Genomic DNA, 22,199 nt, shown 5'->3' with positions numbered 1-22,199 from the left:
AATTCAAACATCTATGCACACTTATATATATGTACACCTGCACACACACACATCCATGCATACACAGACACATGTATATCTGTGGGAACATTCATTTCTATGCACACTAATATGCATGTATACTTGCAGACATACACACACATCCATGCACATTTATACACATGCACACCTGCAAATACACACATTTTATGCATACTCATACACATGTTCACCTGGAAAAAATGAGAATTCTATAGTAAGAAATTGTTGAGTTGTTTCTAAGAGATGTATATTTTTAACAAGAAAATTAAATTACAACAAATTTGCAATAAAAAAACATTCCTTAATGCAGACACTTACGTTCAAATGGCAACACTATATTAAGAAATGAAATTTAGTACATTAAATTACAGTTTTGGAATCTGAAAATTGTTCTAGTGTTTTTACTGGAGTCTTTGACTGTGCTCACTTGAATAGTATGACAGTTCTGATCCTTTCCTTCTTTAAACAGGTTGTAGGAGGAAAGATGACTGAATCAGGTCGGCTTTGTGCATTTATTACCAAAGTAAAAAAAGGAAGTTTAGCTGATACTGTAGGACATCTTAGACCAGGTAGGTTCCTACCAGTGGATATTTACATTCAAAGGTCAGTCGGGGTGAAGAGGATGCTTGCCTAACCTGTCAAAGCTTTGGGTGGATTCCAGCACTGCAAAAAGAAAAATGCTAGCCATAAATAGGAAAAAATTCATCACATTTATAAGTGATTTGACCAGTAATAGTTGTTTCTTTCATGTGTATTAAAATCTTTAGTCCTTAATGGAAGTTATAACTTTTTTTCCTTATGTCATACTAGACATAATATCTTTTTAAAATGCTTTTTATTTTTTTTGAGAATTTTATACAGTGTATTTTGATCATTTTCGTCTCTCTCTCTTCCAACTTCTTCTAGATTCTCTCTCACTTCCCTATACACCAAAATTCATATATTTTATATTACTGATGGATACTCTAATCTGCCTCTGATATATATTAGCTTATTTTGTTTCCCAAAAAATCTTTATTTTTCTTTTGAAAAAATTCCAGTATTGTTTAGGAAACAAACTTCATCAATAAATGCACATTTTCTAAATTATGTCATTCCCATATCATTTGTCCAATTTCTCCAATTCCTATTGGAAAAATCATTAAATTCTTTGAAGAAGATTTCATATTACTATCAATTACTTAGCTTTTTACAAAAAAATTTAGAGTTTAGGCAGTTGAAGCTCCTAAAAGGAAGCAGTACTTAATTGACAATGTATATACTACAAATCTAGAGTAGAATCTTGAAGTCCTCAAAGAGTTGACCTTGACCATTGTCTACTATTAAAAATCAAATGTATATGACTCTTATGTGGTGCATGTCTACTGGCATCACCTTTTCAAATGAAATATGCTGTTCTAGCTGTGAGGTTCTGTGCTACTGAGCTTTTCTCAATAGGTCTGTTATTCTGTTATGGTGAATGTATTGTGAAATTTACTGAATTCCAACGATTGATTGACTTTGAGTATATTTGATGGACTTGGCTTATATTTATACGATCATTCCTGAACCACAGGTGATGAAGTACTAGAATGGAATGGGCGGCTATTGCAAGGAGCCACATTTGAGGAAGTTTACAACATTATTCTAGAATCCAAACCTGAACCACAGGTTGAGCTTGTTGTATCGAGACCAATTGGGTAAGATAGTCTTAGTAATTTCTTTCTGACTTACTGTGAAGATGTATTTATTTTTGTTTATGTGTATGCATGTTTTGTTTGAATGTATGTATGTGCACGGCATGCATGCTTGGTGCACACAGAGGACAGAGGGAGGGCCTGATTCCCTGGTTTTAGAGTTATGAATGGTTGTAAACCAATATGTAGGTGCTGGTGCTCAGCATGAGCAGTATGTGCTCTTAAGACCGAGCCATAGCTCCAGCCCTGGTTTCAGAAATTCATTTGTGTGTGATATGACTGCTATTTAGCACTTTGTGTTCTGCAATCCAAAATTTTCTGACTACTTTATGAAAATAAGTTTTTTTCATAGACATCTTTTTAATTTAATTAAAACAGTTGACCAAAATTAGTAATTTTTCTTTATCTGATTATGTAAAATAGGTTGGTGATTATAAAAAGAAGGAATATTTAGTTTTTTAAATTGTTGTTATCTTAAAAACTAGTGTATAGCTCCACTCATTAGTAGGGGCGGGTACTACTTTAACATACACTGTTTGGAAAAGTTTTATTCGTTTTGTACACTCTGAAAATGCCAATCCCTGAAATAGACATAGCTTACAGTTTTGTTTTTGTTTTTGTTTGTTTTTTTTTTCATGGAGATTCTAGCTGACAAAAGAGAGAACCAAAATGCATATAATTCCCAGATATAGGACTTACTTAAGGAAATGTAATTTCTTTAAAAATGTGATTAATAATAAAATAGACAACACCAAAACACTTTATTATTGTATTTTATTGCCAATAGCTTATAGATCCCAAAGGTGGCAGTAAATCTAACCCTTTCATCTAAGCTATTATTAGAGAATTATTCTAGAAGTGTCTGACAGGCCTTTTTCTGCAGAAACTCTTATTCTATGATAATATAAAAAGTGCGTCAAAATTAAAGAAGAAAAATGTATAACTGGACAGTGAACTATTGAATGAATTATTAAATCACTGAATAGCTTGCAGCATCTGTGAATGGAGGCATCTAAGCTATTATTAGAGAATTATTCTAGAAGTGTCTGACAGGCCTTTTTCTGCAGAAACTCTTATTCTATGATAATATAAAAAGTGCGTCAAAATTAAAGAAGAAAAATGTATAACTGGACAGTGAACTATTGAATGAATTATTAAATCACTGAATAGCTTGCAGCATCTGTGAATGGAGGCTACAGAAATTATTCCTTGTAATCATGCCCTGTTTCTTAGGAAATAATAGGTGGTAGCCTTTTGCCTTTTTAAAGTTTGGTAATATGGTAAAACCATAGTGTATCAGTTTAGTGTATTAATCAAATGTATTTTAGTGTTAAAGTGTACTCATATTTTAATATTCTAAATAATTTATAGTCTTCATATATATTTATAAATGACCCTCCTATATCAAATAACTATAGGTATTTTTTATGTAAATATGATTACAAGGTAACTTTGAAAGTTCCCATAAGAATCATGTTTGCCTGTTACCAATGTAACCACTACATTTTAAAATTTTAATTATAACTGGAATGTTTTAATGATATTTAATTTGAGTTCCAATATAACTTATTTATAACTAAAGGCAAAAATAGAGAATTGAATTAACATACATTTATAAAAACTTAACCTTATTGAATACAAAGCATTTTTTAGAGTAGATGTTTATATAGTAAAGCACATAGGAAATAAAGTGTGTTTTTATAAATCTGCTACAAATGCACATAGATTTTACTTCCTGTTAGAGTTAGCTGCAAAAATGTAATCCCACACTTAGGAGGAAGAGGCAGACCTCTGTGGCGAATTCTAGGCCATCTTTACCTACATGGAAAATCTAGGCCAGCTTGTCCAAACACAAACAGAAATCGTGGCTGGTCTTATTTCATATGCTTCCACTGCACTCAGTTTTCATATGTCACTTCTAATTTGTAATTTTGATTAAAATAGAGGCATCAATTGTTAATAGTGTCTTTTCTCTCCCTTTCTGTCATTTCAGAGATATCCCTAGAATACCCGACAGCACACATGCACAACTGGAATCCAGTAAGTGGAGTTTCTTCTAGGATGTCACTAAGCGTGCCGTTCATCAAAGGTCTAACGAAGACATTGATTTCTTAATATGGAGGAGGAGAAGGAAAAAGGATAGTCTCAAATACTAACATTAAATTCTGTATGAAGACAGAAATTTTCGTATTATTTCACAGCACTGTTTGAAAAAATACAAACTATATTAATTTCAGTATTTTATTTTTCCTCTGCCATCATTATTGTGGACTTTTTTAAGTAGCTTTACTAAGGCTTATTCTAATAAACTGCGTGACAAGCATACAGTTAAATTTTGGCTACTTGTGTACCCATGTATCACAATGAAAAGCCATGACCATTTCCATTATTCCCCAGAGCTACCTACCCCTAAAGTTTCCTACAAAATTTAAATTTGCAACTTTGTAACTCTACTGTCTTGGTAAAGGATATGCTTGGAACAAACTACTGAGTAATTTTATTCATTCTAATTTATATTTTTTTGAAACTAAGTAGTTCTAATTTTATATCACAGCAGTAACAGAACAATAAACATAAACTCATACAGTCAAGTATACATTTTTATTATTTGTTTTCTGATGACTGATGCATGATTGACTACGTAGTGAAGGGATTCTAGGAGAGCAGGGAGGGCTGCACTTGAAAGCTGCTGAGTGGGATAAGACAAAACTGGGAAGGAGCTGGAACAGAACTCCTGAGGGTGGCTGTTATGGGGGAAGCTTTACAGGCACAGAGGTACAGATGTCTGAGAGTGCAGGAGTGCTAGGCAGGGAAGACTAGGTACATGTAAAGAAACACAGGGAGGACCAGGTGGCAGAATGGAGTTGGCAAGGGGAGAGTAGAGAGGCTGAGGCTGGGACAGCAGCAGCCAAGTCACAGTCTTTAAAGCACTGTAAGAACGTCCCCTGGCAGGTGGTGCTGGTGCAAGCCTTTAAACGACACAGAGAAACCCTGTCTCCAAAAACCAAAGAAACAGAACTTTCCCGTGGAGGATACGGGAGCTTTGGGAAACACTTTCAAAGGGGTAGTTATATTTTGATTCTATCATTAAAATTATTGGATGCAGTCAATTCTAAGCAATGCAAACCATGGAAATTTAACTATTCAATGACGATGGCAATATGGTGGTGGTCCTGCTCAAATAAAACTACACTGTAATAAGTAAACATTAGAATTATATAGTGCTATTTTCATTGCTTTCCTTTTATTTAGTACTTGTAAATGTGCTTGGTGTTGTAGCTATATTATCACTATGCTATGCAAAACTATGGGGCAGGCAAAGTTGTTTCCCCTTATATCAGTAAGATGCCATGAATGTAATAGGAAACCCTTTATTTTATTATGACTATGTAAAAAGCCTCAGGCTATGCTGGTAAACTAGTTTCTGAAGAGGCAAGAATCTTTATTCCAAGTGGTAATAAACATTTATTCTTTAAACATTCATTTAGAGATTTGTCCAAGGGACCATTCTCTGAGTCTCTGTTCTGGATACATGTGTAGATTATTTACTCTGTCTTGTTTTAACTGCCAGCTAAGCAACTGCCGAAGCTATATGTTTAAAAGGTGCTGTCATTGTCTCTATCCCTGGCTGCTTAAAGAGTGCCTTCTACTAATTTTTCTGTTGTCTAGTGCTTTGTAAGCCTTGTGAGATAACAAATTATTTCTACAAAGCATCATTATTTTACTTAAATATTGTGAAAAGGCTATTTTTTTAAATCCAGAACTTCCAGATTTCCCCTATAACTGCTTTACATGATACACTCTCTACAGGTGAATGTTATGCATGTGTGTTTCTAACTAGGCACACAGCTCTTGTCTCAGCTCTCACAATGAGTCCGTCTGTATGTTATTTGCTGTACGTTGCTTTTGGATATCTCAAAGGTGTTATAAGGTCACTGTGGTTCCAGAGGAAGTGCTGCTCCCCGCTCTCGGCTCCTGTAACCTTTTACTCAGGGTTGTGAATCCCAGCGCACATCAGCCCACTGTCATTTGCAGAGACTAACTGGTACACAGGGGACTCTCTGGTCTGGGTAATAGAATTGGAATCTCAGTTCTTTCTGTATTTTTCACATCTGTTATTTTCTTTTTTCCCTCCTACATAGTTGAGGATTGAACCTAGGCTATCATACATAGTTGGCGAGTGGTGTTCCGCTGAGCCACTTCCTCAGGCCTATGATCCTCATTATTTCATGCTATCTCCTGAATTCCTTCTGCTAATTCTCTTTCACAGCCTTTGGTATTATTATCTCATTGAGGTCTAAATGCTCTTTACTGTCTTTTGTCTCTTCATTCTAATCCATGTAAGGAGCTGGTAAAGCCATTTTACTCTTATTAGTACAAATAATTCCACCTTAATATCCTCTATCTGTTCACATTCCAAATGGTTCCTTCAACTGCATAGGAACAAATTAATGCTTATAACATTTTGTTATTGCTGTTTCTGCTGCTCTTCTGTATCTTTTTCATAACCTCTCATTTTAATTTTGCTGGTGTAATATTTTATATCCTTCAAGATAGGACTAAAAATCACCCAGAAACATTTAATAATTTTGGGCATTCTAGTACTTAGTTTCTCAACATTTAAAATTTGTTTTCTTGAGGTGGTTTATTGTTTTGTTTTTTCTTAATTTTTCATTTTTAATGTTCTCTCATTATGAAGTTTGAGTATAGTACACTTAATAATAGACAAGTAAATCCTGAAGTAGAGCCTGTGGCTCTTACAGTCAGCAGAGGTTTAACTGTGGGTCTTAAAAGAATCCATAATTGAACTTCCGCAAAACCAAACTAAACAACCACAAAAGCAACTGTCTGAAACAAAAGCAAACCATCACCAAAAACTCCTTAAGATTATTTCTAACATTCTAGCAACAAAATACTCTATGTAAATTGACATCAAAGGACATTTCAATGAAATATGCTGAGTGTTCTGAAGTAGCGAAGAGGCATTTTATTATTTTTTATGTATGCTTGTCATTTCAGGTTCTAGCTCATTTGAATCTCAAAAAATGGATCGTCCTTCTATATCTGTTACCTCTCCCATGAGTCCTGGAATGCTGAGGGATGTCCCGCAGTTCTTGTCTGGACAGCTTTCAGTATGTAATCACTAAATTCATCTCTTTGGGAATATTAAATGATGTTTTTAAAATATGATGTTAGGGGTTTTTGTTTTTCTTTCTTTCTTTTTGTTTTTTCTAATCCAAGTTCTTCCTAGAACATAATTGTGCCTTTACCTATTAGCTTTTACATTTTTGATAATTTGTAGTTACTTAAAATTTCATTTGCACTATTTATTGAAATACTTTCTTTTAATGTTAGGTTTATAGAGCTTAATGATTTTTATGAAGATATATAACCCACTTTTTTGACCTTAATTATTATTCTAGAAGTTGAGGTGATGAGTTTTACTTGTGGTTTTAAAATGACTGGGAGTTGCTATAGTTTTTTAAGAGAGAGGAAAATGGTATATCATACAAAGATTGTATTAAGGTAGAAACGATTATTCATGTATTCTTTTTGCTTTTCAATCTTAAGGGAATTTGGGGTGACTTTGACAACAATTAATGGACTTTAATATTGTTCATATGTATAAGGATTCTGGAATTTTTTTTTTTAAATCAACAGACTAAACTAAATTTGAGGGATATATGTAATAGACTTCGGTGTACTGGGTAACTTTTCATTATGTGAGCATTGATTTATGCATTTTCAAGTACAAGTTAAAGTTTTATTATATATTCTATATTATATTCTTACTATAATAGGTTTGCAAATTTAAGTCCTTTAATTACATTATCATTCCTTTATTAGAGCACATTTGTATTTATTGCTATAGTAATTGTTAATTTGCTAGTGATTATTAAATTTGAAATTTCCTAAGTACTGAAGAAAAGAATTGTTTAAGTCCTCCCAACCCAGAAATTTAATATTGATTGAAAATTGTGACAGTTAAACCTCAAACTATTATGAAATTGTATTTTAAATTCCTTAGAATTACTTTCTTGTTAAAGAGCTGAAAATTTCTCCTTTTAGTTTTAAGGGAAAGGCAATATTTGATATTTAGGAAGCCTTATTGCTCTGTAACAGTTCTACTTTGTTATATTATTTCAAATGGCAAGACCCTATACAAACTCTGCCAGAGGGGAAGCTAGGAAATACAGAGAAGGGTTTGGAATATTTTAAACTCACCTGTTGTTCTCCTGATTCAAAATTAGTCTGGCAGTAAGACAGAACTGCTAAGGCTGTGAAGGTAATGTAAAACCCATGTAATTGTAGCTTAATATGAAAAGTATATTTTTTTTATAGCTTGGAAGGGAACTGTTCCATGAATTTAGTTATAATGCTAATTGTATACATTTTGAAACCGTACACAGATACACACTCAATTTACATACAAACAAGTTAGGGATTATTAATATAATTCCTATTTATTATCAGAGATCTAGTTAGTGTAGAAAAACAAAAAGTAAAGTCATTAGTAATCCTGACACTACATAGGACTTTTTACAATACATGCATATATTTTAAAAATAAAATTCCATATTCTTTTGCATTCTCTTTTTTCTTTCTTTATTTTTTTGAGTTGAAATTTTGCTGTGTAGTCCTGGCTGGACTGAAAATCAGTATGTAGACCAGGCTGACATTGAGTTGGTGTTCCTCCAGCTTCTGCCCCAGAAGTTCTGGGATTCTAGATGTATTCTGCACAAATGGCCTGAATTCTCCTTTTTCTCTATTACTGTGTAGACATTTTCTTGTCTTTAAAAATTCCTCTTACTTTTATTTTCATATCTATATACTGCATTTTAGCTTAACTTCTAGTTTATATTATTACTAATAATGATGCCACTGAAATAGATACATATTAGTGTTGCTTATTTTTATTATGGAAAATTACTTTGTCAAGAGAACTTTTTAGAAGTAAAATTGTAATACACATGCTAAAGTGTAAACTAGAGATTATTAAAAAAAAAAAATAGAACCTCAGCCGGGCAGTGGTGGTGCATGCCTTTAATCCTAGCACTCGGGGGAGGCAGAGCCAGGCGGATCTCTGTGAGTTCAAGGCCAGCCTGGTCTACAGAGCGAGATCCAGGACAGGAACCAAAACTACACAGAGAAACCCTGTCTCGAAAAACAATACAAACAAATAAAATCTATTCTAATTACATGAAATCTGCCAATCAACTATTATGTATATATTTTATGTATATACGTACATATAAGTGTACATACACATATAAATTTAAGTTCTGACAGAAACAGTAGTTCTAGTTACCAGGAGGAATATAAATAAACAAGAAAGAATGACTTTTATTATTATATAACCTTGAATTTCATTCACTTTCTTTGTATGAGATCAATGTAAGCAAGATGGTCTCCTGGGTTCCTTATACATCTCTCTTCTTATCTGTATTAACCTACAGGCCATTTTGGTTTGCTATGATAATGTAGGAGTTTAAAATTAAAATATGCCTATCTGTATCACTTCTTAGGAAAACTCTTGGGAAGTCTTAGCTGTGCTTTTTTCTCTTAGCTTCTTTTCTGTTGGCAGATTAATTAATTTGATAAGAGCAGCTTAAGGAGAAAGGGTGTATTCTGTCTCACAGTTCAAGGTAGTGTTGGTCATGGCAGGGAAGCCAGGCCTCAGGAACTTGAAGCAGCTGGTCACATTATGTCCACCAGAAAGCACAGATGATGTGAACTTTCTCATCTTCAGTGGCCCAAGACCTTGGCCAGGGAATGGCTCACCTATAATTAAGATGGGTTTTCCCCTCAACTGATGTGATCAAGATCATCTTTCACAGTCATGGCTGGAAGGTCATCTCTCAGATCATTCTAGATTCACTCAAGTTGATACTTACCTATACCCATCACAATTGTATCCCCATTTTCTTCTATCTTTGACATTTTGCTTTTGAGAAATTTGGATTCTTTCCTCACAAAATCATGACATTTCTAATGCCCAAGAAGAGAAATTATTTGCACATATTTGCACATATTTCATTTACTGATATTTGTTCAAACAGGAAACATAGTAGACGTTTCTTGTTTGCATTTTATACTCAATGATGATTAATTTTTAAAAGATGTATGTAATTAATTTTCTCTCCATGCTAAATCCTGTGGCTTCTTATTTTTCTAGGACTTGCCCACAAAGGACCATTAATGTATTTGCTAAGAAAATCAGAATGAGTCCAATCAGGTTTAGTCTTCCTGAACCCTGTTAGCCCACTCAGCAGCTTCAGTCACTCATTTTGACTATTTTTAAGTTAGCAATTTCTTCATTTGCAAGACAACTTTTGTGATTCTGAATAATTTTAAATCTGTTTACACTATTAAGCTGATAGTTTGATAGGCTGTTAGGCTGAAATACTTCTTATTCTTTTTCTAGGTGAGAAAGGTTCAGAATTATATTTTTCTATTAGTAAAATCAATATTACACTATTGATTCTGATAATTATATTTTTATTATATTGTCTGTGATTTATAGTTGCAAAGTTACTTTATCTTAACATATTTGCAATTTATTTTTGTAAATATTACAAATATCAATTTTATTTGCCCATTTTAGAGATTTGAGTAATTTTAGAATAATTGTATGTCTTTCATATCTCCGTTTATGGAACCCCAGAACATTTCAGAATACTGTATTTATGAAGGTGTTGGTTTCTCTCTCTCTGCCTTTGCTTTCCTTTCTTTTCCTTTCCTTTTTATTTTTTATTTTTTTAAATTTGACACAGTGTATCACTATGTAGCCCTTATTGGCCCGGAACATGCTATTTGTTCCAGGCTGGGCTAAAACTATCAGAGACTCCTGCCTCTGCCTTTCCATTGTGTGCTGGAATTTGTGGTCCCTACCATCCCTTGCAGGTTTTGTATTTGGACTTTTCATGTTCTAATCCTTTATTCTCATAACTTCAACATTCTAGGCGCACTGCACGAAAAGCGTGTCCTAAGGGTCATATTACACGGAATAGTAGAGTGACCTTGGACATCACAGTTACATTGTGGTGTGAAGTTTCACTTCTTCGTTTGTCTGAAGGTTGAGAAAATCCTTCCTGCATAAAGTCCCCAGGGTCTGTAGCATAGACTGCCGCAGTGGCGAGAACAGTAGAGGGATTGTGGGGTAACAAGTGTTTTTCTGGGGTAATGGCAAAGGTTGAAAGTATGGAAAAATGAGAATTCCACAGCTTTCCAGTGCAGCAGTGCTCCTGAACTTTAAGCCTTAAATGGTTAATTGTATGTTTTGTATATTTTACGTCCTTTAAAAATTCCACCTAAGAACAAACATACTTTGTAGTCACCTTTAATGTATAAACTTGTGGGTAAACATAAGGATTAAAAAATGTTGATTTTTAGGAATCTGATAGCTGCTTCTTTTAGGTGATGTTAAACTGTTCACTATAAAGGATTCGTTTTTTGAAAATATTCTTTTTAAAAGAGACCCTTTATTTTATGAAGTAATATATGTTTATAAAATATTTCCTTTTCTTGACATATTTTATTTAAAACATGGAGATGGGAACAAGGAAAATGAAATCTCTAGAATTCTTTGGCCCTTCAGCATCTCTGGTTGATTATGTGAAAACTTCACACCCTCCTCTCCTACTTACTGTCCATGCAGATTTATGCAAACAGACATGTCACCTCATCCTGTGTCTGAGCACTTCTTCTTTGGGGCATATCTCCATTTGAAAAGGAAGAAAACTCAGACTTGATACTTGGGTTTTTGGAGAGAAAGAAAGGTGACTTCTGGTGACCATCAATGTGCTGTGAAGATTGTTTTCCTTTGGCCTTTAGATTTGTTTCTTACTTAAATATCATGTCTGTCCAGTGATCTGGACCTGGGCAAAAGCCCTCACATTATTCATCCCAGTTCCCCTGTCAGTGGGAAAGATGGGAGGCAGCCCTTCCCTATCCACAGCAGATGTGAAGGGGCCATGGAATCCTGTTGAGTGTCCTTAAATCCATTCTTTGATGGGCCTCTAATTGTACTCTTGATCTTGATTGGCATAACTGAATTAGGTTTATGATTCTTTTCAATTACTGGAAATGGTTTTAAAATAAAAGCTTAAGAAATTCAGAAGAGAAATTTGATGTTTTTATTTTTTTTCCGAGAACTTTGTTTATATCATATGCTTTGAGCATTTAGAAGTTCATCTAGACCTTTTTGGTATTTTTCTTTACTTGTGTATTGGGATGAGCGTAGTTAACCCCCAAAGCTATTGGGAATACCATGAGGCAGTGAACATGCCCTAAACTTCCAGGAACTATAAAGAACTCTGTAAATAAAATGCAGTGCACTAGTGTTGTTAGGCGGCATGACTGGAAGTTAACAACATCTCAAGCAATGTATCAAGCAGTTGATCCAGTACCCCATCATGTATGACTGTATTTTAATCTATGTACAATTAGACTTCCATTTTAATAGGTTTCATAGTCATATACTTACACAATTGTGGATCAATTTTTTAAAAATCTTATGTCTCTATTGAACAACTATAGACTTTAATATTATAAATTTTTCTTAATAATACACCAACAACCTGTAACATTTCCATTATATTTGATATTATAAATTAGCATTTACCATCTAGAGATGATTAAAAGCATTAGAGATCCTGTTAGTTTTGTGCATGTACTGTGCCATTTTACATAAAGGATTTGAACATTGGTGGATTTGGTATTTATGGGTACCCTGGGACCAGTCACCCATGGATATCACAGGCTGTAGTATGTTTAAGGGTAAAGTTTTAAATTTCTTGATTTTGCGGTTATACTCTAATCATTCTTTAAAATTATATTATCTTGACTATGTTCTTCTATATTCAGTCTTATTTCCTAATATATTGACTACACTTTAAGAATATGATTCAACAAGTTATAATATTTTATAAAGTTTTGAATAGGTTTCATACATTTTAGCATTGGGAAATATATATTTCTTATAATGAGTACTTAATTTAAATATGTTGCCATGGAAACATTGTATTTAAGGGGCAGTTTTATGTGTTTATTTTTACTTTTGGTCTTTTAGTTCCAGCATATTGTCCTTTTTGGTTTTGTTTTATTGCTTTTTTCTTTAATTTTGCTTACCAGAGCCAAAGCCTTAGTAGAAGAACAACGCCTTTTGTTCCTAGGGTTCAGGTAAAGACTTTGTCTGCCTGATAGAAACTAAAGTTGTGTTTTATCCCTTATTTGTATGTTTTTGGAAAATGCGTAGTAGGAACACTTTTTTTGGTATGTTGCTCCAAATCATACTATTGACTTCCAAATCATTTTATAAGGCAGCTTGTAAAATTCTGCATGGAGATTAGAATACAAATTTAAAGAGACAATCATTGTTAGTTATTTTGTAAGTTATTGAAGTATTTAAATATATAGGTTTCAAAGTTGCATTCCAATTTTTTTTGATATAGACTTTGCTTATCTCTAACATTTACTGAAATAGCTAATTTTAAAACTCTAGATTATTTTCTTTTATTACACAAAGGTTGCTGTCTCTTTAAATCATTCATTATACCACATCACATCCACATTCTCTTGCATTTTCCAAGCAATGACTCCTTGAGGAGATCGGCAAATATATTTGTACCTTATTTAAAAATATGAATGTTTTGTATTTGTTATATTTGAATGAACTTTTGGAGTTTGAAAGAACAAAAAAAATCACAATCCAAATGATATAAATATATTATTTTGTTTGTATTTTATCATCCCATTTGCTTTTATGTACTATTGGGTACAAGTTGTTTGCCTCTTTTCAGTAGGATATTGTTTATATGGAATAGTAATGCCAATATAGTTATTTTAAAAGTAGTACTATGCCTTCCCTGCTTTGTTGCATGTTTTAAAAAAAATGTTGGCTTTGGATAATTCTTTTAAGTAATTAAAGTATTAATTCTATTAAATTAATTCTATAATGTAAAATATTTGATGTTAAATTTCTATTGTGAACAATTTAAATTGGTTACATGGTAAAGCTAAGAGGATAGTTATATTAAACAATTAAAATGATACCAAGATTTTTATTAAATTAATCGAACTAAGGCTTGTCAAGGATAGAATTATGAGGTTATATTCGTTACATTTTAGGGAACAAATAAGTTATGTTTTAAACATTATTTTTAAAACACATGCTTAAGAATGTGTTAAGTAGCATGGATAATAAAATCCTGTTTGATCTGGATATCTATTAAAACTTCAATGCACACTCTGTAATACAATTGGAATTAGGGCTGTTAGTAAGTGCCCAGTTCAAGACAATTTCTGAAAAAACCCGATTTTGATCAGGTGTTATGGGATAGGTTCTTATTTAGTAGTATTAATACTCATATATTTGGACAGTATATTTTAGTTAACAGTATCGTACTGTTACAACAGTATGAAAACAATAAAGCTAATACATGTTTTTAAAAGAAATAGTGGTAAGTGACAGTGGTTGGCTTTATACGGAAATCTGAAGATGATAGTTAATGGAAAACAATAAACTTGTAAAAGTTGCTGTTGTTGGTGAAAGTGGAGAATATTTAAATTAATATGACCTTCATCATAGGTTTTAGAAGACTGTGAGACTGTCTACATTTCCTTCATCCCATGAAAAATCAAACATTTGAATTTCTTTAATTTTTTTTTCTCTTAGCTTTTGTGAAAAGAATAGCTTACTCTCTCTATTTTGTTATCTGTATCTATATCTGGAGTCTAATATTGCTAAGCACACAAATTTTTAAAGTTTTTTCCTTTCAAGTTTTCGAGTCAGTCCCCAGCCCCTCTCTTCAATTTTTGGTTGTTTTGTTTCTTGTTTGAGGCAGGGTTTTGCTGGGTAGCCAGAGTAGCCTTGAGTGTGTAGGTTTGCCACCATATCCTCCTCTGATCTCCAGGAGCTGGTGTTTCTTCATGTCTCACTGTGTCCAGCCGTTAGATCTGCTTTTCTTGGGGTAGGGGTGGTCCTGGATCCTTAGAATGCATGCTGTCATTCTTAAAACTCTTTAGCTCTTGTTTTAATTTGTAGGTGAATAGGTAGCCTTGAAATTTGTAACTTTCTAATATGCCAGATAAGAGTACTTATCAGATATTTATTAAACACAGCGTGAGAAAATCTTGTTGAGAGTCTATTTTTGAACTTCTTAACTGGTAGAAAATTTTTGTTTTACAATAGCAAGATAAAACTACTTTAAAATTCAAGACAATAAAACATGAAAACTAGTAATAGTTACTTTTAACATTTGGCCATTTCTTGTTCTTACTCCTGTAAGAGGGCTTGTCCGTTTTAACCCTGACAAGGCAACAGCAGAAATCACTTTATATATTATTTTAAGCTGTCAATCATCTCTTCTGACTTAGCAGTTAGTCAGCTTTGATTTTCTGGAATATATACAGAGGGACCCAACCAAAGCCATCGTGAACTGGAACTGTACTGCTGTGGTTTGAGTATAACTAAAATTTGTGATCCTCAAGTTCCAGATTTTTGGTTTTAAACCATTTCAGTTTTAAACTGGTGGCAAGAGATGCTGCATCCTAGGCAATGCACATCTCTGATATAGATCCAGATAGAATACTCAGTGAGCGAGGAGCAAAGGGTGAAGTTATGGGAGATGATAACTGTTAAGTTAAAAGAATTCAGGAGCAGGATGACATGGAGTGACAAACCCTAATTATGATACAGCAAAATTATATACAGTTTCTTATTTAAAAATTTAAAGTGAAACTTGACTATTTTAAGGATGCTATGCATTCTCTTCACTGAAGAATAAAGTATGCCTCTAAAAATTTTAAAAGGTGAATTTATTATCATTTCAAACAAAAACTTAAGGAATCTATCTATTCAAGCTACTAGTAAGCCTTCTTCCATCCTCTGAAATGTGTTTTACTATGGAGACACAACACATTTTCTTGAAAACTTCTCTGAATACCACTTAGTTGTTCCTGTCCATGCACTGCATTTAGAACACTTATTTACCACTCATAGATGAACAGAAAGAACCATAATGACTCTTACATGAAGATACAGAATTGTTGTATACAAAGTATGCAATAGTATAATTATTATATGTTCATTAATAAGCCACTGCATCTGGATAGTAAAAAGTCCAATTGATTTATCAATGAAACTAAAACATCAGAATTAATTTATCTATTCATTGAAGTTATTATAGTATATCCTTTTATTTTAATCAGAGTTTACTGGGGAAAATGTCATCTCTCTTAATTTTAGTTCTAGAGAATGGTATAAAGATTGGAAATATAAACACATATTTGAAGTAAATTGTGAGCTAATAATAAATGCTTTTGCTTTTCAGATAAAGCTATGGTTTGACAAGGTTGGTCACCAGTTGATAGTTACAATCTTGGGAGCAAAAGATCTTCCTTCCAGGGAAGACGGGAGGCCAAGGAATCCATACGTTAAAATTTACTTTCTTCCAGATAGAAGGTAAGGATTTGAAACTAAAACAAGTATGCTCTTAAAAATAAGTGGGAAAGCAAAGAATGTTTCAGTTCTATATCATTCATTATTTTGTATCATAGCTGTCAGATAGTTGTGAAATTTTATAAATATAATCATTCTGATATATCAGAAAATTACAGTAAGTATTTGAGATTATTTTAAAACTTTGAAGCCGGGCGGTGGTGGCGCACGCCTTTAATCCCAGCACTCAGGAGGCAGAGCCAGGTGGATCTCTGTGAGTTCGAGGCCAGCCTGGGCTACCAAGTGAGTTCCAGGAAAGGCGCAAAGCTACACAGAGAAACCCTGTCTCGAAAAAAAAAAAAAAAAAAAAAAAAAAAAAAAAAAAAAAAAAAAAAAAAAAAAACTTTGTATTTACTATATACGATTTTATTTAAATGCACATTGTATTTCTTAAGTAGTATATGTTTCTATGCCCAAATTATTAAAATTTGTTTTTTGAAATAAGAAATTTTAATAGATTGTATAGTAAACAAAGTTGGAACTGGAACGAAATTGTTTTCATATTCTTCCCCACTTTTCACATCTAGACCTCTTGACCATACTGTTGTTGTTTTACTACATTTCATAAAATTAGCAAGTACAATTTATATCTATCACTTATGTCCAACTGCCACCGGGCCCATAATCACCTCCTTCAAGCACTGTATTTTGATTTTTGTCATCAGTGATTTTGTTCTGTCCAGATTTTAAAGGGATTTAATACTGGAGAAATACTTCCTCAAAAGTAATCTAATCACTCTTAATTGCAGGCGTATCAAACTAGAAGGGACTCCAGCAAGAATCATGAACAAGGAAAGAGGGAGGACACTTTCCCCACCTCTCTGTCTGTCTGTCTGGCTTCCAGGGCACTGTGCTCTCAAGTCTAAGTCATTTTTCTGTGGTTGGAAGTGGCTCTGAACACATACATGTTCAGTTAGTTCGCAAACCTTTGGTCCTTAATGTCCTTAACTGTTTTAAGCAGAAAGTTCATCAAAGTTGAGTTGTATACTTGTTGGAATTAAGTTTAAGGTCACAAAGAGACCACTACATCAATTTTAGAGTTTGGAAAAGGCACATTTAACTCTTGATCCAGAGGACTCTAAAGAGGGAGCGCATTGAGACAGAAAGTAAACTTGGTTTTTAATCCCATTCTTGAGGCAACCATGCCTTTCCTCATTAGCTGGGGACAGACCTCACGGTCTTATTCAATTGGCTACTCTGAAAAGAATTGGCACACTGGAAAGGAAGGAAGGGAGGGAGGGAGGGAGGGAGGGAGGGAAGGAAGGAAGGAAGAGGCCTATTGCTCCAGACAGAAAAGAATCATTGCTTCAGGTCATCAGATTCCTGGAATGCAGCTAAGCTTTTGAGTAAACAGAGGGTTTACTGAATATAGGGGATTAAAACATAATGTTATACAAGGAGGGAAGGCTAAAAAAGGTTTGCATGCCCTGCCCTAAAGACAAGGTTTATAGTGTTTGAGCATCACCTGAGCAATGATAGCAAAGAAAAAGATAATGTAAGCAATTAGCATTTTACCTGATACATTTTAAAAGAGAAATTTGTAAAACAAATTTCAGAATTTGTTAATATTTTACAATATTTAGAGTTATCAGAAACTTCTTACAATTAATATTTTGCTTTAAAATTAACTTGAAAAAACTTACTGTTTCTGGCACTTTAGATTATCTTTTTTGTCCAGAGACACATATTGAAATGTATGAACGAAAAAATTTAGCCATAATTGTAGTATATGGAAGCTAAATTTCAACTGAATGGGAGATATCACAGCCAAACAAATACTACTTTTTTTTTTTTTTTTGGTTTTTTGAGACAGGATTTCTCCATGTAGTTTTGGTTCCTGTCCTGGATCTTGCTCTGTAGACCAGGCTGGCCTCGAACTCACATAGATCCGCCTGGCTCTGCTGAGATTAAAGGCATGTGCCACCACCAACACCTGGCCCAAATATTGCATTCTTAACCCTGCCTTATCCTTAAGCTACTTAGGTTTCATACTTTTATTTTTTTTTATTTTTTTTTTTATTTTTATTTTTTTATTTATTTATTTTTTTTTTTGGTTTTTCGAGACAGGGTTTCTCTGTGTAGCTTTGCGCCTTTCCTGGAACTCGCTTTGGAGACCAGGCTGGCCTTGAACTCACAGAGATCCGCCTGGCTCTGCCTCCCGAGTGCTGGGATTAAAGGCGTGCGCCACCACCGCCCGGCAGGTTTCATACTTTTAAAGAAAAAATATTATTTTAAATTACATTATTAATGTGTGTGTGTGTGTGTGTGTGTGTGTGTATGTGTGTGTGTGTGTGTGTTTGTGTGTGGTATGTGCACATGCCATAGCATTCACATGAAAGTTGGAGGACAATTTGTGAGAGTCAGTTCTCTCCCTCCAACGTGTAGATCCTGAGGATTGATTTCCATTTTCAGGCAAGGAGAGCAGCACATGCCATACATAACCCACTAAGCCATACCACCTGACCACATTTTATTTTTAAGATACTGAAAGTTTATGGCATCTTTTTCTTGATTAACTTTTATTATTTAGTTTTATATTACTTTGCCAAATTTTCCTTGCTTTTTGAGACAGTGGGGTTAATGAAAACATTTCTCCTTACATTGTCCTTTGTATCTCAGGTATAGTGTGTCTTACTTAGGTCTTTATTGCTGTGACGAGACACCATGACCATGGCAACTCTTATAAAGGAAAACATTTAATCAAGGGGGCTCACTTATAGTTTGACAGGTTCAGTCCATTATCATCATGGTGGGGAGCATGGCAGCATGCTGGCACATATGGTGTTAGAGCTGAGAGGGCTACATCTTGACTCAGAGGCAACAGGAAGTGGACTGTCAGTCACACTGAGGGAAGCCTGAGCCAAAGAGACCTCAAAGCCCACCACTACAGTGACACACTTCTTCCAACAAGGCCACACCTCCTAAGAGCACTTTGGGGACCATTTCTTTCCAAACCACCACACAGTGTTACACTTTTTTTTTTTGAACCTCAAAGAATTTGAGAGCTGTCTGAACTTTTTATTCAGGTCATTTCTCAGCCACATTACTTGTCAGATAGCAAGTATTTGTGAACAGTTGTGTACTTTTCAAGCTTACATTGTACAATGGTTGTTTTAGGATTTTTACCTCTGATAATTTTTCAGGAAAAAATTCTTGAATATATGAAATAACAATTGATATTTAGTTGATAAGACTTCCCAGAGTTTCCTTGAGGTATAAAACATATATCTGCTCTAAAATCTCAATTATGTTAGTCAAAACTATTTTCTATTTAATGTACCATAGTTTATAAAAGTAATACTTGGGGGTAAATTTGGGTAGAGCCACAAATATATTTATCCTTTTCCTTTTTAAATTTTGAATACAAATGTCAAGTTTTGGATTGCTGCTTTAAGTTAACCTAAAGGCGAAAGTACTAGCATGAAAAGAAAGTTTTGATTAGATTGTGTTGAACAAATGTTTACTGTATTGTTAATAATTTAGTGATTATGGATTTATTTTATTTTTTTTCATAATTGAATCATTTTTTTTTAATTTTTATTTTGCAATACAATTCAGTTCCACATATCAGCCACAGATTCCCTTGTTCTCCCCCCTCCCGCCCCCCTCACCCTCCCCCCCAGCCCGCCCCCGATTCCAATCTCCTCCAGGGCAAAGCCATCCCCACAGACTGAGATCAACCTGGTGGACTCAGTCCAGGCAGGTCCAGTCCCCTCCTCCCAGGCCGAGCCAAGGGACCCTGCATAGGCCCCAGGTTTCAAACAGCCAACTCATGCAATGAGCACCAGACCCGGTGCCACTGCCTGGATGCCTCCCAAACAGATCAGGCCAATCAACTGTCTCACCCACTCAGAGGGCCTGATCCAGTTGGTGACCCCTCAGCCATTGGTTCATATTTCATGTGTTTCCGTTCGTTCGGCTATTTGTCTCTGTGCTTAATCCGACCTTGGTCACAACAATTCTCGCTCATATAAACCCTCCTCATTCTCGCTAATTGGACTCCCAGAGATCCACCTGGGGCCTAGTCATGGGTCTCTGCATCCAGATCCCTCAGTAGTTGGATGAGGTTTCTAGCACGACAATTAGGGTGTTTGGCCATCCCATCACCAGAGTAGGTCAGTTCGGACTGTCTCTTGACCATTGCCAGCAGTCTGTTGTGGGGGTATCTTTGTGGATTTCTGTGGGCCTCTCTAGCACTTTGTTTCTTCCTATTCTCATGTGGTCTTCATTTACCATGGTCTCCTATTCTTTGTTCTCCCTCTCTGTTGTTGATCCAGCTGGGATCTCCCACTCACCCAAGCTCTCTTTCCCTCGACCCTCGCCCTTCACTACCCCCACTCATGTCTAGGCTGTTCATGTAGATCTCAATCCATTTCTCTGTCATTGGGCGATCCCTGTGTCTTTCTTGGGGTCCTGTTTTCCAGGCAGCCTGCCTGGTGATGTGAGTAGCAGTCAAGTCATCCTTGTTCCACATCTAGTATCCTGTTATGAGTGAGTACATACCATGTTTGTCTTTCTGAGTCTGGGATACCTCACTCAGGATGATTTTTTCTAGATCCATCCATGTGTCTGCAAACCTCATGATGTCATTGTTTTTCTCTGCTGAGTAGTATTCCATTGTGTATATGTACCACATTTTGTTTATCCATTCTTCAGTTGAAGGGCATCTAGGTTGTTTCCATGTTCTGGCTATTACAAACAATGCTGATATGAACATAGCTGAACAAGTGCTCTTGTGGTGTGGTTGAGCATTCCTTGGGTATATGCCCAAGAGTGGTATAGCTGGATCTTGGGGGAGATGGATTCCCAATTTTCTAAGAAATCGCCATATTGATTTCCAAAGTGGTTGTACAAGCTTGCATTCCCACCAGCAATGGAGGAGAGTTCCCCTAGCTCCACATCCTCTCCAGCATAAGCTGTCTTCAGTGTTTTTGATCTTAGCCATTCTGACAGGCGTAAGGTGGTATCTCAGAGTTGTTTTGATTTGCATTTCCCTGATGATTAGGGATGTTGAGCAATTCCTTAAATGTCTTTCAGCCATTTGAGTTTCCTCTGTTGAGAATTCTCTGTTTAGTTCTATAGCCCATTTCTTAATTGGACTGTTGGGCATTTTGGTGTCTAATTTCTTGAGTTCTTTATATATTCTGGATATCAGTCCTCTGTCAGATGTGGGATTGGTGAATATCTTTTCCCATTCTGTAGGCTGTCGCTTTGCTTTGTTGACCGTATCCTTTGCCCTACAAAAGCTTCTCAGTTTCAAGAGGTCCCATTGATTGATTGTTTCTCTCAGTGTCTGTGCTACTGGTGTTCTATTTAGAAAGTGGTCTCCTATGCCAATGCGTTCAAGACTACTTCCAACTTTCTCTTCTAGCAGGTTCAGAGTAGCTGGATTTATGTTGAGGTCCTTGATCCACAGGGATTTATTTTTATTTTTAGCAATCTATTTAAAATACATCTCCACAGATGAGTCTTTCTTAAGTACGGTTATTCCCTTTGTACTATTTGACTTAAATTCCATGATGGCACTTGAATAGTTTCATTTATACTTTTAAGAAAAGCAAAACCTCTTTCTTTGTACTTGTTGAAAATGAGGTTTTTATCACAGTTCTTTCGGGAGGCGGTGGTGGAGGTTACAGAGCCTCCGCTTTGGTCTGGTATGTTTGCAAGGCACTCCGGGAAACAGTCCTGTCCTGCTCATTAGAGAAGTTCCTTAGTAATGGGAGACTTTGGTTTTTCATCTCTTCAGTGAAGTTTATGGCATATTCTTCTAGCTTCCTTCTGACTTCAGTTCTAAGTAGAGTTAATTAACTTCTTTAACTTAAAGAATTTTTAATTTTCTATTTTAGTATATTTTAATGTAACTAATGACATAATATTATAATACATGTTTGTAACTTAATAATATTTATAATATAGGCATGTAATGAGCTACATAATTTAAAATATTTTCTAACTAGTGATAGTCCATCAAAGTAAGTATGAGAGGCTCCTGGCGATAGGTC

The 22,199-nt window shown here is 34.8% G+C and overlaps 1 protein-coding gene across 3 annotated transcripts in view; it reads left to right on the top strand.

Moving 5' to 3' along the window:
- Rims2 (regulating synaptic membrane exocytosis 2) overlaps window positions 1–22,199 on the top strand; it is a 473,841-nt gene that overhangs the window by 236,610 nt on the left and 215,032 nt on the right. For all 3 annotated transcript variants that reach the window (XM_059247963.1, XM_059247965.1, XM_059247962.1), the window contains 5 exons: window positions 491–590; window positions 1,577–1,700; window positions 3,691–3,737; window positions 6,717–6,829; window positions 16,031–16,161. In XM_059247963.1, the coding sequence (XP_059103946.1) occupies window positions 491–590; window positions 1,577–1,700; window positions 3,691–3,737; window positions 6,717–6,829; window positions 16,031–16,161 (515 nt within the window). The remainder of the gene's footprint in view (window positions 1–490; window positions 591–1,576; window positions 1,701–3,690; window positions 3,738–6,716; window positions 6,830–16,030; window positions 16,162–22,199) is intronic.

The sequence above is a fragment of the Peromyscus eremicus genome, chromosome 20, assembly GCF_949786415.1.
Source record: "Peromyscus eremicus chromosome 20, PerEre_H2_v1, whole genome shotgun sequence".
NCBI lineage: Eukaryota > Metazoa > Chordata > Mammalia > Rodentia > Cricetidae > Peromyscus > Peromyscus eremicus.
Note: the sequence above shows the minus strand (reverse complement) of the source record. Positions and strands in the feature narration are given on the sequence as shown.